Raw genomic sequence first — 16,864 nt, forward strand, 5'->3', positions numbered from 1 at the left:
CCTCGGGGATCTGCACTTCGATGCCTGGTTCAGCTGAAGGTGGGGGTTTGTTCAGCCTTTGGGAAAGGGAGGCCTCGTTCTCAGGAGAAGGTACACGGAGGTCTTCCCAGTTCCATCGAATCTTCCCCATCCACCTCCTGCCAAGCAGCATTGGCCCATCACCTGAAACAATCCACAGAGGTAAATCGTGCACCGCTCCCTCATGGGATACTCTTATGTCCACACTACCAATAACTGGTATCAGTTCCCTGTTGTAGGTGCACAGCTTTGCCTGAATCGGGATCAGCTTGGGTCGTTGTGCTCTGTGCCCCACAGCCTCTCGAATGCCTTCTGACTCATAACTGATTGACTCGCCCCTGTGTCTAGTTCCATGGAGACTGGAGTGCCGTTAAGTTCAACTTTTAACATTATCGGAGGGCTTTTGGTGGTGAAGGTGTGTATCCCATATACTTCCTCTTCATTCTCAGGTTGAGTTGCCTCTCCTCGTTCAGCATGATCCGCGTCCTCTCCTGACTCTGCCACGTGGTGAGTCAGAGATAGTTTGCACATTCGCTGGAGGTGCCCCATTGTTCCACAGCCCTTGTACACATAGGGCTTGAATCTCCATTGATGAGCTCTATGGCTGCCCCCGCAGCGCCAACATGGGGCTAATGGATATGCATTCACGCCCCACGGCGGACTCTGAGTCACTCTAGGCTTAGGTCTGGCCGCTGCAATCGGGTGGGCCCTGCCCTGTGCTGTTCTGCCTGCTGCAAACATTATTTTATGCACAGTACTTGCCGGTGAGCTTCGATTCTGTGAAGATATCTGTTTCGTGTTATCGCTCGTGGATATGAAGGCCTGGGCTATTGTGATGGCCTTGCTCAGATCTAGGGATTCGACAGACATCGGTTTGCGAAGGATGACCTCGTGACCAATTCCAAGCACGAAAAAGTCCCGCAACCTTTCCCCCAAGGATCCGGCAAAGTCGCACTGCCCCACAAGGTGTCTTAGGTCGGTGACAAAACTCACCACGTTCTGGCCCTCGGAGCGATGGTGCGTGTAAAAGCGATACCTGGCCATCAGGATGCTCTCCTTTGGCTTGGTGTTCTCTAACCAGCGTGCACAGCTCTGTGTAAGACTTTTCCGTTGGTTTGACCAGTGCCAGCAGATTTTTGAGGAGGCCATATATCGAAGACCCACACACGGTGAGGAGAATCGCCCTGCGGTTGGTCGCCGTCTCAGCCTTGTCCAATTCGTTGTCACAAAGTACTGGTCGAGGTGCTCAATGAAGGCTTCCCAATCATCAGCCTCAACAAATCTCTCAAGAATACCAATGGCAGCCATTACCGCGTGAAAGTTCTTGATCCGTTACTCGTCGCCAGTTTGTTATGTTCAGAATAAATCCACAGGACTGTACCACAAGCTCAAACTGTTGTGACCTTGGTCTCTTTATTCAGACTCCAGAGTGGAGAAGCAGTATGGTGAATCACCTTTTATACCTGCTTGCCCCAGGGTGCACAGGTGACCCTTAGGTCTCCAACAGGTGTGCCCCCTAGTGGCAAGTCTTACATTTTGGTGAGGTTTACATACATACATAACAATATCCTCTGTGACTCTCAGTGTATTTTCCCTTGTATGTCATTCTGGATTCCTCTCAGTAGCTCTGTCTGTGTATCACTCGCTCTCTGTGTGTGTCTGTCTCTGTGTGCCTCTATCTGCTTGTGTGCTATCCTATCTCCCCGTGTCTCTTTGTCTCCCCAATTGTCTGTCTGTCTCACCGTGTCTCTTTGTCTCCCCAATTGTCTGTCTGTCTGTCTCTCCGTGTCTCCTTGTCTCCCCAGTTGTCTGTCTGTCTGTCTCCCGTGTCTCTCTGTCTCCCCAGTTGTCTGTCTGTGTCCCCGAGTCTCCCTATTGTCTGTCTGTCTGTCTGTGCCTCTCTATCCCGAAGATAAAGTACAGTTTTAGACATCGAGCATCTGTGAGCTGGAAATCTGGGTTAACATTTTGTGAAGTTTTGAATGTAGAGCATTGTGTGAACAAAGTTAAAATCATGGGGTTAAAATTAAAGTTTGGAGGGGGAGCGAAAGGGCCAACCCGTTACACACCCTGCTTGAATCGCAGATCCTCTACCATCCATTTTGCACCCCCACTGAAGTTGAATTTTAATCTCCATATTTCATATAAATCACATTTATACTCTGCAGACAACTGCAGTTGTGCTGAAGCCCTGCCGATGGCGCTGTGGAGCTATTAGACTCAGCAGTGCCACCAGTGGGATCCACATGGTATTGCAAGCCTGATTTCCCATTGAAAACCACAAACCCTTCTCCCATTCATTCAGCATGGATAGAACTGGATGTTATTCCTTTTGCCAAGTGGTATAAAATTTAACATCTGTATGCCAAGGTGAGATGAACCTCGACAAGAACCTGGGTTGAAAGTCTTCTCACTCTGTCGGTTTACATTGTATATCATCATCATCATAGGTAGTCCCTCGGAATCGAGGAAGACTTGCTTCCACTCTAAAGATAAGTCCTTAGGTGACTGAACAGTCCAATACGAGAACCACAGTCCCTGTCACAGGTGGGACAGACAGTGGTTGAGGGAAAGGGAGAGTGGGACAGGTTTGCCGCACGCTCCTTCTGCTGCCTGCACTTGATTTCTGCATGCTCTCGGCGATGAGACTCGAGGTGCTCAGCGCCCTCCCGGATGCACTTCCTCCACTTAGGGCGGTCTTTGGCCAGGGACTCCCAGGTGTCAGTGGGGATGTTGCACTTTATCAGGGAGGCTTTGAGGGTGTCCTTGTAACATTTCCTCTGCCCACCTTTGGCTCGTTTGCTGTGTAGGAGTTCCGAGTAGAGCGCTTGCTTTGGGAGTCTCGTGTCTGGCATGCGGACAATGTGGCCTGCCCAGTGGAGCTGCCCAGCAGAGCTACAGTACGTGGACGATGCCTGCTTCTGCGCACACACAGAGGCTGAACTCCAGGACATAGTCGACGTATTTAGCATGGGCGTACGACAGCATGGGCCTTACGCTAAACATCCGTAAGACAAAGGTCCTCCACCAGCCTGTCCTCACCACACAGCACTGCCCCCCAGTCATCAAGATCCAGGGCGCAACACTGGACACCATGGACCACTTCCCTTATCTCGGGAGCCTCCTATCAACAAGTGCAGGCATTGACGACGCGATCCAACACCGCCTCCAGTGTACCAGTGCAGCCTTCGGCCACCTGAGGAACAGTGTGTTTGAAGACCAGGCCCTCAAAACTGTCATCAAGCTCATGGTCTACAGGGCTTTAGTAATACCCGCCCTCCTGTATGACTCAGAAACATGGACCACGTACAGTAGACACCTCAAGTTGCTGGAGAAATACCACCAACGATGTCTCCGCAAGATCCTACAAATCCCCAAGGAGGATAGACGCACCAACGTTAGCGTCCTCGATCAGGCCAACATCCCCAGCATTGAAGCACTGACCACTCTGTATCTAACCCCATGCTGTACCTGCCCTGGGAGTGTGTTTGATGGGACAGTGTGGAGGGAGCTTTACTCTGTATCTAACCCTGTGCTGTACCTGCCCTGGGAGTGTTTGATGGGACAGTGTAGAGGGAGCTTTACTCTGTATTTAACCCGTGCTGTACCTGCCCTGGGAGTGTTTGATGGGACAGTGTAGAGGGAGCTTTACTCTGTATCTAACCCGTGCTGTACCTCCCCTGGGAGTGTTTGATGGGACAGTGTAGAGGGAGCTTTACTCTGTATCTAACCCGTGCTGTACCTGCCCTGGGAGTGTTTGATGGGGCAGTGTACAGGGAGCTTTACTCTGTATCTAACCCGTGCTGTACCTGCCCTAGGAGTGTTTGATGGGACAGTGTAGAGGGAGCTTTACTCTGTATCTAACCGGTGCTGTACCTGCCCTGGGAGTGTTTGATGGGACAGTGTAGAGGGAGCTTTTCTCTGTATCTAACCCGTGCTGTATCTGACCTGGGAGTGTTTGATGGGACAATGTAGAGGGAGCTTTACTCTGTATCTAACCCGTGCTGTACCTGCCCTGGGAGTGTTTGGTAGGACAGTGTAGTGGGAGCTTTACTCTGTATCTAACCCATGCTGTACCTGCCCTGGGAGTGTTTGATGGGACAGTGTAGAGGGAGCTTTACTCTGTATCTAACCCGTGCTGTACCTGCCCTGGGAGTGTTTGATGGGACAGTGTAGAGGGAGCTTTACTCTGTATCTAACTCCGTGCTGTACCTGCCCTGGGAGTGTTTGATGGGGCAGTGGAGAGGGTGCTTTACTCTGTATCTAACCTGTGCTGTACCTGCCCTGGGAGTGTTTGATGGGACAGTGTAGAGGGAGCTTTATTCGGTATCTAACCCCGTGCTGTACCTGCCCTGGGAGTGTTTGATGGGACAGTGTAGAGGGAGCTTTACTCTGTATCTAACCCATGCTGTACCTGCCCTGGGAGTGTTTGATGGGACAGTGTAGAGGGAGCTTTACTCTGTATCTAACCCCGTGCTGTACCTGCCCTGGGAGTGTTTGATGGGACAGTGTAGAGGGAGCTTTACTCTGTATCTAACCCCGTGCTGTACCTGCCCTGGGAGTGTTTGATGGGACAGTGTAGAGGGAGCTTTACTCTGTATCTAACCTGTTCTGTACCTGCCCTGGGAGTGTTTGATGGGACAGTGTAGAGGGAGCTTTACTCTGTATCTAACCCGTGCTGTACCTGCCCTGGGAGTGTTTGATGGGACAGTGTAGAGGGAGCTTTACTCTGTATCTAACCCCGTGCTGTACCTGCCCTGGGAGTGTTTGATGGGACATTGTAGAGGGAGCTTTACTCTGTATCTAACCCGTGCTGTACCTGCCTTGGGAGTGTTTGATGGGACAGTGTAGAGGGAGCTTTACTCTGCATCTAACCCGTGCTGTACCTGCCCTGGGAGTGTTTGATGGGACAGTGTACAGGGAGCTTTACTCTGCATCTAACCCGTGCTGTACCTGCCTTGGGAGTGTTTGATGGGACAGTGAATTGTTGAACATGATTATTTCCACAGGGAGAAAAGGAGCAGAAATCCTCAAAACGTGGTTCAGCGCCCACTGCACTCCTTCGCAGGACATCGGTGCGAGTGACAGAAGTCGACCCTTCACCTCCTCTCCCGAAGCCTGCCGAGCAATTCAAGAAAAGCGTTTGGTTCAATGACCTCTTCCCCACTGCCGATGCCGGTGTAAGTATTTAGCACAGCAAACATTCCGTCAATGGTCTGCTCCTTGGGATATGTGTGTGTGTTCGATGTCTGGGTGTGAGTCAGTGGGTATCTGTGCCTCAGTTACAGGTGAGGCTGGCCTATTGTCCAGGTGGGACTGAATTTTTAGTCTCGATGAATGTTGTTGCAACTAACAATTGGAGATTTAATTGGACTTTCAGAGACCCACAAAACATCTGCGATCAAATTAGTATCTTTATTGCAACAGTACTTGTTTAGATTGTTATCATCTTCTTCGTCTATAGAATCAACGCTGACATCATCCCTCCCTCTCTCCCTCCCTGTCTCTCTCTCTCCCTCCCTCTCTCCCTCACTGTCTCTCTCTCTCCCTCCCTCTCTCCCTCACTGTCTCTCTCCCTCCCTCTCTCCCTCCCCTCTATTTCTCTCTCCCTCCCTCTCTCTCTCCTACCCTCTCTCTCTCCTACCCTCTATCTCTCTCTCTCCCTCCCTCTCACTCCCTCCCACCCTCACCCTCCGTCTCTCTCTCTCTCTCCCTTCCCTCTCCCTCCGTCTCTCTCACTCCCCTCTCCCTCTCTTCCTCCCCCCTCCTACCATCTCCTTCCCTCTCCCTCTGTCTCTCTCTCTCTCTCTCTCTCTTACTCCCTTTCTCCCCCTCGCTCCCTCTCTCACTCTCCCTCTTCCACCCAGCCTCTCCCTCCCTCCCTCTCCCTCTCACCGTCTCCTTCCCTCTCCCTCTGTCTCTGTCTCTGTCTCTCTCTCTCTCTCTCTCTCTCCCTCCCTCCCTCCCTCCCTCTCCTACCCTCTCTCTCCGGATTGCAGCTGGAACATTGTGTTCAATTCTGGGCACCCTGCTTTAGGAAGCATTGGAGAGGGTGCAGTGGAGAGTTACCGGAATGGTACCAGGGATGAGGGTGGTGGGGGTCTGGAACTCACTGCCTGAAAGGGTGGTAGAGGCAGAAACCCTCACCACATTTAAAAAGTACCTGGATGTGCACCTGAAGTGCCGTAACCTGCAGGGCTACAGACCCAGAGCGGGAAAGTGGGATTAGGCTGGGTAGCTCTTTGTCGGCCGGCGTGGACACGATGGGCCGAAATGGCCTCCTTCCGTGCTGTAAATTTCTACGATTCTATGATGAGGGACTTTAATGATATGGAGAGACTGGAGAAACAGGGGTTGTTCCTCTGAGAGCACAGAAGGGGAAGGGGAGATTTGATCGCGGTGTTCCAAATCAGGGTTAATGGGTCAGGACGGGAAAGCTGCTTGTTGGGAGGCACCTAAGCCGAGCATGGTGACGGGGCATTCACCCTGATGCTCGGAGGAGCTGACCCAGCTGAGAACGGGCCCCTCAGTCCAGTTGGTGCGCGACTCCTCCTCCGGCTTGTCCGCTCGAGACCCTCTGCTGGGAGACGGGCCGTTCCTGCTCTGACCGTCGAACTTTCTTTCCCCCTCCCCCCCTCCACACAACGCAGACCTTTCCGGCCGGCCTGGACGACGAGACGCTGGCGGAAATGATCATCCGCCATCTGCCCACGGCCAGATACGGAACGAAAGAGGGGATCGCCAAGGCTCTGGTCACACTGCTGACGTCCCGGCCCCCCGACACCACCAAGTTGGCGCACGAGGCCCTAATCGCCGCTCTCAATGGGTCCAACCCCCCGAGACAGGAGGTAGGATTCCTCGCAGGTCGGTTAGCAATAAACGTTGGGGCGGGGGTGGGGCCAGAAACTACCCGGCAATATCAGTTGCTAAGGGCCTCGACTCCCCTCGTTGCTAAGGCCCTGCCTCTCCTCTTATTGCTAAGGGCCTCGACTCCCCTCGTTGCTAAGGCCCTGCCTCTCCTCTTGTTGCTAAGGGCCTCGACTCCCCTTGTTGTTAAACATAGAAAATAGGTGCAGGAGTAGGCCATTCGGCCCTTCGAGCCTGCACCACCATTCAATAGGATCATGGCTGATCATTCACCTCAGTATCCCTTTCCTGCTTTCCCTCTGTACCCCTTGATCCCCTTAGCCTTAAGGGCTATATCTAACTCCCTCTTGAATATATCCAATAAACTGGCATCAACAACTCTCTGCGGTAGGGAATTCCACAGAGTAACAACTCTCTGAGTGAAGAAGTTTCTCCGCATCTCGGTCCTAAATGGCTTACCCCTTATCCTTAGGCTGTATCCCCTGGTTCTGGACTTCCCCAACATCGGAAACATTCTAATCGCATCTAACCTGTCCAGTCCCATCAGAATCTTGTATGAATCTGATATGCCCTGCCTCTCCTCTAGTTGCTAAAGGCCTCAACTCCCTTTGTAGCTAAGGCCTGCCTCTCCCTTCATTGCTAAGGCAATGACTCTCTCCTCGTTGCTAAGGCAATGACTCTCCCCTCGTTGCTAATGGCGTGCCTCTCCCTTCGTTGCTAAGGGCCTGCCTCTCCCCTCGTTGCTCAGGGCCTGCCCTACCCTCCAGGGACACCCAGGCGCGAAGCAGGCAGTCGGGCCAAATGGCCCCCTCGACCGCCTGCTACCCGGACCTGTTGCTGGCCACTTTGGCCAGGCCCAGGAGCAGTCCTATGAGGAGGCCCTCTAACCTGCTCACTCCCAAGTTTGCTGATGATACAAAGATGGGTGGGAAAGCAAATTGTGAGGAGGACACAAAAAATCTGCAAAGAAATATATAGTCAGGCTGAGTGAGTGGGCTTAAATTTGGCACATGGAGTATAATGTGGGAAAGTGTGAGGTTATCCACTTCGGCAGAAAGAATAGAAAAGCAAATTATATTTAAATGGAGAAAAATTACAGAATGCTGCAGTACAGAGGGACCTGGGGGTCCTTGTGCATGAAACACAACAAGTTAGTATGCAGGTACAGCAAGTGATCAGGAAGGCAAATGGAATGTTGGCCTTTATTGCAAGGGGGATAGAGTATAAAAGCAGAGCAGTCCTGCTACAACTGTACAGGGTATTGGTGAGACCACATATTGCGTATGCAATAACTCATTGGGCTTAGTACCGTGAACTCAATCAGGTGCGACCTGACTCTACTTTATTAGCTCTCAAAGTGAGAATTAAACATGGAGGCTGCACGTGTGTGTCTGTGGCCCAATGATCTCCGACGATCGCTCCCCCTGGTGGCAGGTAAACCCAGGCTAACATACATTACATCATTCCCCCCCAAGATCTTGGTATCAGTCCTATTTACAAATTGAGACGGTCCGGGGCTTCCCACTCCCTAGTTGATCGTCTCAGTTCAATTCCAGATCTGGGTGAGCTCTCCGAATCATTCATGACTTGAGGCTGGGCAGCCGATCTAATGGGAGTGACAGTGTCCATGTCGGGGATTGAAGGTCCAGATTCATTGACAACAGCAGGGTCTCTGATGGCTGAATATGAATCGGTTGGTCATTGATGGTGTCTTCTTCAAGCTGTTCCGATTCGCCTGTGTGCTGCAATTTCATCTGATCAATGTGCCTCCTGCATGTTTGCCCATTAGTGAGCCTGACAATAAGCACCCTGTTACCCCACTTGGGACCTTGACCATAATTTAGCACATACACAGGATCATTAATAGAGATGTCACGTGACACGGCAGTGCGATCATGATACCACTGCTGATGTTGACATCTGTTTTCGACGTGATCGTTAAGATTAGGGTGGACAAGCGAGAGCCTGGCCTTGAGGCCTCTCTTGGTCAACAGTTCAGCAGGGGGACCCCGGTAAGCGTGTGGGGTCTTGGCCTGTAACTAAGCAGTATGCGTGACAAGCGAGTCTGCAAAGAGCCGTGAGTTACGCGTTTCAGACTCTGCTTGTTGGTTTATGAAACACTCATAATAAAGAATGAAACAGAGTACTGTGTACAATGAGTAAGTGTGACCTTAGCTTCTTTAATAAGACTCCAGAGTGCAGATACCTCGTGGGTGGCCTGCTTATATACCGTGCTCCCAAGGGATGCTGGGATCCCTTGGGACTGCAACATGTAGGCCCTCTGGTGTGGTGTGGTACAGGTTACCAAGGGTTAAATACATAACATCACTCCCTCGTAAAGTTAATAGTACACTTATTTACAGGGTGAGACGACCTGGGGCTTTTCGCTCCCTTGTCGATTGTCTCGGTACAAATGCGGGTGTGGGTGAGTTGGTTGGTTCTTCACTGGGCTGCTGGGGATGGTGAGTGAGTTCGGCTTTGTGCTCAACCATGATGTCGGTTGCCACATGTGTGTGTGTTGTTTGTAGCTGTTGATGAACCTCAATTTGATTTGGTCCAAATGTTTTCTGTACGTTAGTCCATTGGCCAATTTGACCTGAAACACCCTACTCCCTTCGTTGGCTATGACCGTGCCAGCGAGCCAATTGGAGGCCATGTCCATAATTGAGTACAAACACAGGATCATTGACCGCAATATCGCGTGACAAATTTGTGCGGTCATGGTACATACTTTGTTGATGCCGCCTGCCCTCCACGTGATCATGGAGTTCAGGATGGAAAAGAGAGAGCCTTGCTTTGAGCGCCCTTTTCATCAGCAGCTCGGCTGGGGGAACCCCAGTGAGCGAGTGGGGTCTGGTGCGGTAGCTGAGCAGCACTCGGGACAACCGGGTCTGCAGGGAGCCTTCCGACACACGTTTCAAGCTTTGCTTGGTGGTCTGAACTGCCCGTTCTGCCTAGCCATTGGATGTGGGCTTGGACGGGGCAGATGTGACATGCTTGATCCCGTTGTGGGTCATGAATTCCTTGAATTCAGCACTGGTGAAACACGGCCCATTGTCGCTGACTAGGACGTCGGGCAGGCCGTGTGTGGCAAACATGGCTCGTAGGCTTTCGATAGTGGCCGTGGACGTGCTTACAGACATTATTACACACTCAATCCATTTTGAATAAGCATCCACAACAACCAAGAACATTTTGCCTAGAAATAGGCCCACATACTCTACGTGGATCTTTGACCACAAACTTAGCGGTGCCTCTCTGGGTGCATTGCTTAGCTGAGAGCAAGTGTTGCACTGGCGCACACATGACTCTAAATCTGAGTCGATGCCGGGCCACCACACATGGGATCTGGCTATGGCTTTCATCATTACAATGCCTGGGTGGGTGCTGTGTAGGTCACAAATGAACGTTTCTTTGCCTTTCTTGGGCAAGACCACACAATTATCCCACAGACAGTCCGCCTGCAGGGATGTGGAACGGCTTAATCGCCTCCTGCATCTCCGCTGGGACACTGGACCAGCTCCCATGGAGGACACAGTTTTTTTTACCAGGGACAGTAAAGGATCCTGGCTGGTCCAGGTTCTGATCTGACGGGCCGTAACAGGTGACTTTTCGTTTTCGAATGCATCCATCACCATGAGCAAGTCTGCAGGCTGTGCCATTTCCACCCCGGTGGTGGGCAATGGTAGCTGACTGAGAGAATCAGCGCAGTTCTCTGTGCCCGGTCTGTGGCGGATTACATAGTTGTATGCCGACAGCGTGAGTGCCCATCTTTGGATGCGGGCAAAGGCATTTGCTCTCAGAGAACAGCAATATGAGCAGCTTGTGGTCAGTTTCAAGCTCAAACTTGAGACCAAACAAGTACTGGTGCACTTTTTTCACCCCATAAACGCACGCCAGAACCTTTTTTTCAATCATGTTGTAGGCTCTTTTGGCCTTGGAGAGACTCCTGGACGCATAAGTGACCGGTTGCAAAATCACAGATTCGTTAACTTGTTGTAACACACACCCGACCCCATATGACGACGCATCGCAAGCTAGCACTAATCGTTTACATGGGTTATACAGGACAAGCAGTTTGTTTGAACATAACAGATTTCTGGCTTTCTCAAAGGCAGCCTCTTGTGATTTCCCCCATACCCAGTCGTCTCCCTTGCGCAGTAGCACATGTAGGGGTTCTAGCAAGGTGCTTAACCCAGGTAGGAAATTACTGAAATAGTTGAGGAATCCCAGGAACGACCGCAGCTCCATCACCTTCTGTGGTCTCGGCGTGTTCTTGATGGCCTCCGTCTTGGCGTCGGTGGGTCTAATGCCGTCTGCTCCGATTCTTCTTCCCAAGAACTCGACCTCCGGCACCAGAAAAACACACTTCGAGCGTTTCAACCTGAGTCCCACGCGATCCAACTGACTAAGAACCTCTTCCAGATTCTTCAAGTGCTCAATGGTGTCCCGACCTGTAACCAGTATGTCGTCCTGAAAAACCACAGTGCGAGGAACCGACTTTAGCAGGCTCTCCATGTTCCGTTGGAAGATTGCCGCGGCCGACCGAATCCCGAACGGGCATCTGTTATAGATGAACAGACTTGTGTACGTGTTGATGCAGGTGAGGCCTTTCGAAGATTCCTCCACCTCCTGCGTCATGTAGGCCGAGGTCAGGTCCAGCTTGGTGAACGTCTTCCCTCCAGCCAGGGTCGCAAATAGGTCGTCTGCCTTGGGTAGCGGGTACTGGTCCTGCAGCGAAAAACGGTTAATCGTTACTTTATAGTCCCCACAAATTCTGACCGTGCCGTCACCTTTAAGTACCGGGACAATTGGACTGGCTCACTCGTTGAATTCCACCAGCGCGATGATGCCTTCTCGCTGCAGCTGTCCAGCTCAATTTCCACTTTCTCACGCATCATATCCGATATCGCCCGTGCCTTGTGGTGGATGGATCGCGTACCAGGAACCAAATGGATCTGCACTTTCGCCCCCGAGAAGCTTCCAATGCCTGGCTCGCACAACGATGGAAACCTGCTCAGAACCTGGGCACATGAGGCGTCGTCAACGGACGAAAGCGCTCGGATATCGTCCCAATTCCGGCGGATTTTTCCCAGCCAGTTTCTACCAAACAATGTGGGGCCATCCCCTGGCATGATCCACAGCGGGAGTTCATGCACTGCTCCATCATAGGAGACTTTGACTTCTGCACTGCCAATTACAGGGATCAGTTCCTTGGTGTAAGTTCTTGAATGGGGTTGAGCTTGGGCCAGTGTGCCTTGTTGCACACAGCCTGTAGAAGGCCTTTTTGCTCATAATGGACTGACTCGCACCCGTGTCCAGTTCCATGGATACTGGAATTCCGTTCAGTTCAACTTTTAACATTATTGGTGGACATTTCGTGGTGAAGGTGGTACCCCGAACACTTCTGCCTCCTCGGTACGACTCTCCAATTCAGCCTGATCCACAGTGGATCGATCTTCCTCTGCAGCGTGGTAGTTTGCAGTTCGCCTGCACATTCGCTGGAGGGGTCCCATTGTTCTGCAGCCGTTGCACCCATAGTGCTTGAAGCGGCATTGATGAGCCCGAAGATCACCTCCACAACGATTGATGGCGGACTCTGGGTCATCTGAGGTCATGCAGCAGCCGGCGTCTATGTTCTGCCATATGCATTCCTGCTCAAAAACGACGTTACTTTGTGCACAGTACTGGCCAAAACCTCTTTATTCTGCAAAATTTGTTTGGTGTTGTCGCTGGTGGACATAAATTCCTGGGCTATAGTTAAGGCTTTGCTTAGATTTGGAGTTTCAACAGTCAACAGTTTGCGAAGGATTACCTCATGGCCAGTGCCAAGCACAAAAAAGTCTCTCAGCATTTGCTCAAGGAATCCCTCAAATTCGCAATGTCCTGCGAGGTGCCTAAGTTCGGCGACGTAGCTCGCCACTTCCTGGCCCTCCGACTGTTGACACGTGCAGAACCGATACCTCGCCATCAAAACACTTTCTTTAGGATTTAGATGCTCCCGGACCAGCGTACACAATTCTTCATAGGATTTAGTTGTTGGTTTTACCGGAGCTAGAAGATTCTTCATGAGGCCATAGGTTGTTGCCCCACAGACAGTAAGGAAGATCGCCCTTCATTTGGCAGTGTTCTCGTCCCCTTCCAGCTCATTGGCCACGAAGTATTGGTCAAGTCTCTCCACGAAGGCCTTCCAATCGTCCCCTTCTGAGAACTTCTCCAGGATACTAACTGTTCTTTGCATTTTCGCTTGGTTGTTCGTTATCTCGTCGCCATTTGATAAGCTCAGAATAAAGGATGAAACAGAGCACTGAGAACAATGAGTAAGTGTGACCTTAGCTCCTTTAATAAGACTCCAGAGTGCAGGTACCTCATGGGTGGCCTGCTTATATACCGTGCTCCCAAGGGATGCTGGGATCCCTTGGGACTCCAACAGGTAGGCCCTCTGGTGGTGGTGTGATACAGGTTGGCAAGGGTTACATACATAACAGTTTGGATGGCCCGCTCCGCTTGACCATTGGACGTGGGTTTGAATGGTGCTGACCTTACATGCTTGATACCATTGAGTTTCATAAACTCTTGAAACTCCAAACTCGTGAAACACGATCCGTTGTCGCTCACAACGATGTTGGGCAGACCATGAGTGGCGAACATGGCACGAAGGCTCTCAATGGTGGCTGTGGATGTGCTGGATAACATGATTACACATTCTATCCATTTGGAATACGCATCCACCACCACCAAAAACATTTTGCCTAGGAAAGGACCCGTAAGTCGATGTGGATCCTCGACCATGGTTTGGAGGGCCACGACCACAGACTTAGAGGAGATTCCACTGTTGCGTTGCTTAACTACATGCAAGTGTTGCACTGATGCACACATGACTCCAAATCAGAGTCAATGCCAGGCCACCAAACGTGAGACCTGGCAATGGTCTTCATCATCACAATACTGGCTGGGTACTGTGTAAATCCCGTACAAATCTCTCCCTGCCTTTCTTGGGCACAACAACACGATGACTCCATAGCAAACAATCAGATTGAATGGATAGTTTGTCTTTGCGACGGTTGTAAGTTTTGGTCTCATCACACACTTCCCTGGGAATGGCCGACCAATCACCACTAAGGACACAACGTTTTCCAACCGATAAGATCGGATCCTGGCTGGTCCAGGTCCTAACTTGTTGATTGGTGACAGGCGACCCTTCACTCTCAAAGGCATCCATGACCAACAGTAGGTCTGCGGGCTGTAGCATTTCCACCTCCGGCGTGGGCAACGGTAAACAGCTCAATGCATCGGCACAATTCTCGGTGCCAGGTCTATGGCAACGACATAATCATAGGCAGATAATGTCAGCGCCCACCTCTGGATGTGAGACGACGCGTTGATATTGATACCTTTATGCTCTGAAAACAAAGATATGAACGGCTTATGATAGATTTCAAGTTCGAAACGAAGCCCAAACAGATACTGGTGCATCTTTTTAACGCCATATACACAGACTAAAGCTTCTTTCTCTACCATGCCATAGACTCGTTCCGCTTTAGACATGCTTCTTGACGCATACGCAACAGGTTGTAGTTTGCCCAACTCATTGGATTGTTGGAGCACGCAACCAACCCCATGTGATGAAGCGTCACAGGCCAATACTCAACGCTTGCACAGGTCATAATGTACCAGCAATTTGTTGGAACAAAGCAGATTTCTAGCCTCCTCGAAGGCCCTGTTTGAGATACACCCCAATCCCAGTTGTCACCTTTTCTGAGCGGCATGTGCAGTGGCTCTAATAATGTGCTGAATTTAGGTAAGAAATTACCGAAGTAGTTGAGAAGACCAAGGAACGAACATTCTGGGGTCTGGGTGCATTTTTGATGGCCTCTGTTTTCGATTCCGTAGGCCTGCAGCAATCTTCCTTCCCAGGAATTCGACTTCCAGTGCCATAAAGATGCACTTTGAATGTTTCAGCCTGAGCCCCACTTTATCCAGACCACGTAGAACCTCTTCCAGGTTGTGCAGGTGTTCGGCAGTGTCACAACCTGTGACCAGAATGTCGTCTTGGAACAGCACGGTTCTAGGGACGGACTTCAGTAAATTCTCCATGTTTCTCTGAAATATGGCTGCAGCCGAGCGAATTCCGAAGGGACACCTGTTGTAAATGAACAGCCCTTTATGCGTATTGATGCACGTAAGTTTCTTTGACAATTTGACAAGCTCCGTCAGATCCAATTTGGTGAACGACTTTCCCCCGGCTAGCGTTGCAAACAGGTCGTCAGCCTTTGGTAATGGATACTGATCCTGTTTCGAAACTCAGTTGATCGTAACCTTGTAGTCTCCATAAATCCTGACAGTGCCATCACTCTTCAGCACAGGAACAATGGGACTAGCCCACTCGTTAAATTCAAATGACCCCTTCACGTTGGAGTCTGTCCAGTTCGATTTCGACCTTCTCCCTCATGTACAGGACGGATCTTGCATCCGAGTCCAGGTGGATCTGCACCTTGGCTCCCATGAAGTTGCCGATACCCGGTTCAAACAGCGAGGGAAATTTGCTCAGCACTTGAGTACATAAAGCGTCATGCACCGATGACAAAGCTTTAATATTGTTCCAGTTCCACTTTATTTTTTCGAGCCAATTCCTGCCGAACTGCGTTGGACCGTTGCCTGGAACGATCCACAGCAATAGATCATGAACCGCCCCATCGTACGACACCTTGACTGCTGCACTGCCAATCACTGGTATAAGCTCTTTGGTGCAGGTACGCAATTTTGCATTTTCCGGACTCAGCTTGGGTTTCACGGCCTTGGTGTCCCACAGCTTTTCGAAAGTCCTCTGGCTCATAATTGACTGACTCGCACCCGTGTCTAATTCCATAGATACCGGCATATAGAAACATAGAAACATGTGGGTGCAGGAGTAAGTAAAAGATCCTCTCGGAATGAGTGATCACAGTATGGTTGAATTTGTAATACAGATTGAGGGTGAGGAAGTAGTGTCTCAAACGAGCGTACTATGCTTAAACAAAGGGGACTACAGTGGGATGAGGGCAGAGTTGGCTAAAGTAAACTGGGAACAGAGACTAAACAGTGGCACAATTGAGGGAACAGTGGAGGACTTTTAAGGAGCTCTTTCATAGTGCTCAACAAAAATATATTCCAGTGAAAAAGAAGGGCGGTAAGAGAAGGGATAACCAGCCGTGGATAACCAAGGAAATAAAGGAGAGTATCAAATTAAAAACCAATGAGTATAAGGTGGCCAAGGTTAGTGGGAAACAAGAAGATTGGGAAAATTTTAAACGACAGCAAAGAATGACTAAGAAAGCAATAAAGAAAGGAAAGATAGATTACGAAAGTAAACTTGCGCAAAACGTAAAAACAGATAGTAAAAACTTTTACCGACATATAAAACGGAAGAGAGTGACTAAAGTAAATGTTGGTCCCTTAGAAGATGAGAAGGGGGATTTAATAATGGAAAATGTGGAAATGGCTGAGACCTTAAACAATTATTTTGCTTCGGTCTTCACAGTGGAAGACACAAAAACCATGCCAGAAATTGCTGGTCACAGGAATGTGGGAAGGGAGGACCTTGAGACAATCACTATCACTAAGGAGGTAGTGCTGGACAGGCTAATAGGACTCAAGGTAGACAAGTCCCCAGGTCCTGATGAAATGCATCCCAGGGTATTAAAAGAGATGGCGGAAGTTATAGTAGATGCATTTGTTATAATCTACCAAAATTCTCTGGACTCTGGGGAGGTACCATCGGATTGGAAAGCAGCTAATGTAACGCCTCTGTTTAAAAAAGAGAACAGATAAAAGGCAGGTAACTATAGGCCGGTTAGTTTAACATCTGTAGTGGGGAAAATGTTTGAAGCTATCATTAAGGAAGAAATAGCGGGACATCTAGATAGGAATAGTGCAATCAAGCAGACGCAACATGGATTCATGAGGGGGAAATCATGTTTAACTAATTTACTGGAATTCT

The 16,864-nt window shown here is 50.2% G+C and overlaps 1 protein-coding gene across 4 annotated transcripts in view; it reads left to right on the forward strand.

Moving 5' to 3' along the window:
- The window catches only part of wdr97 (WD repeat domain 97), a 184,065-nt gene that overhangs the window by 126,088 nt on the left and 41,113 nt on the right, over positions 1 to 16,864 (forward strand). For all 4 annotated transcript variants that reach the window (XM_070881917.1, XM_070881914.1, XM_070881916.1 and 1 more), the window contains exons 16-17: positions 5,028 to 5,198; positions 6,669 to 6,866. In XM_070881917.1, the coding sequence (XP_070738018.1) occupies positions 5,028 to 5,198; positions 6,669 to 6,866 (369 nt within the window). The remainder of the gene's footprint in view (positions 1 to 5,027; positions 5,199 to 6,668; positions 6,867 to 16,864) is intronic.

This window comes from Pristiophorus japonicus, chromosome 5 (genome assembly GCF_044704955.1).
Source record: "Pristiophorus japonicus isolate sPriJap1 chromosome 5, sPriJap1.hap1, whole genome shotgun sequence".
NCBI lineage: Eukaryota > Metazoa > Chordata > Chondrichthyes > Pristiophoridae > Pristiophorus > Pristiophorus japonicus.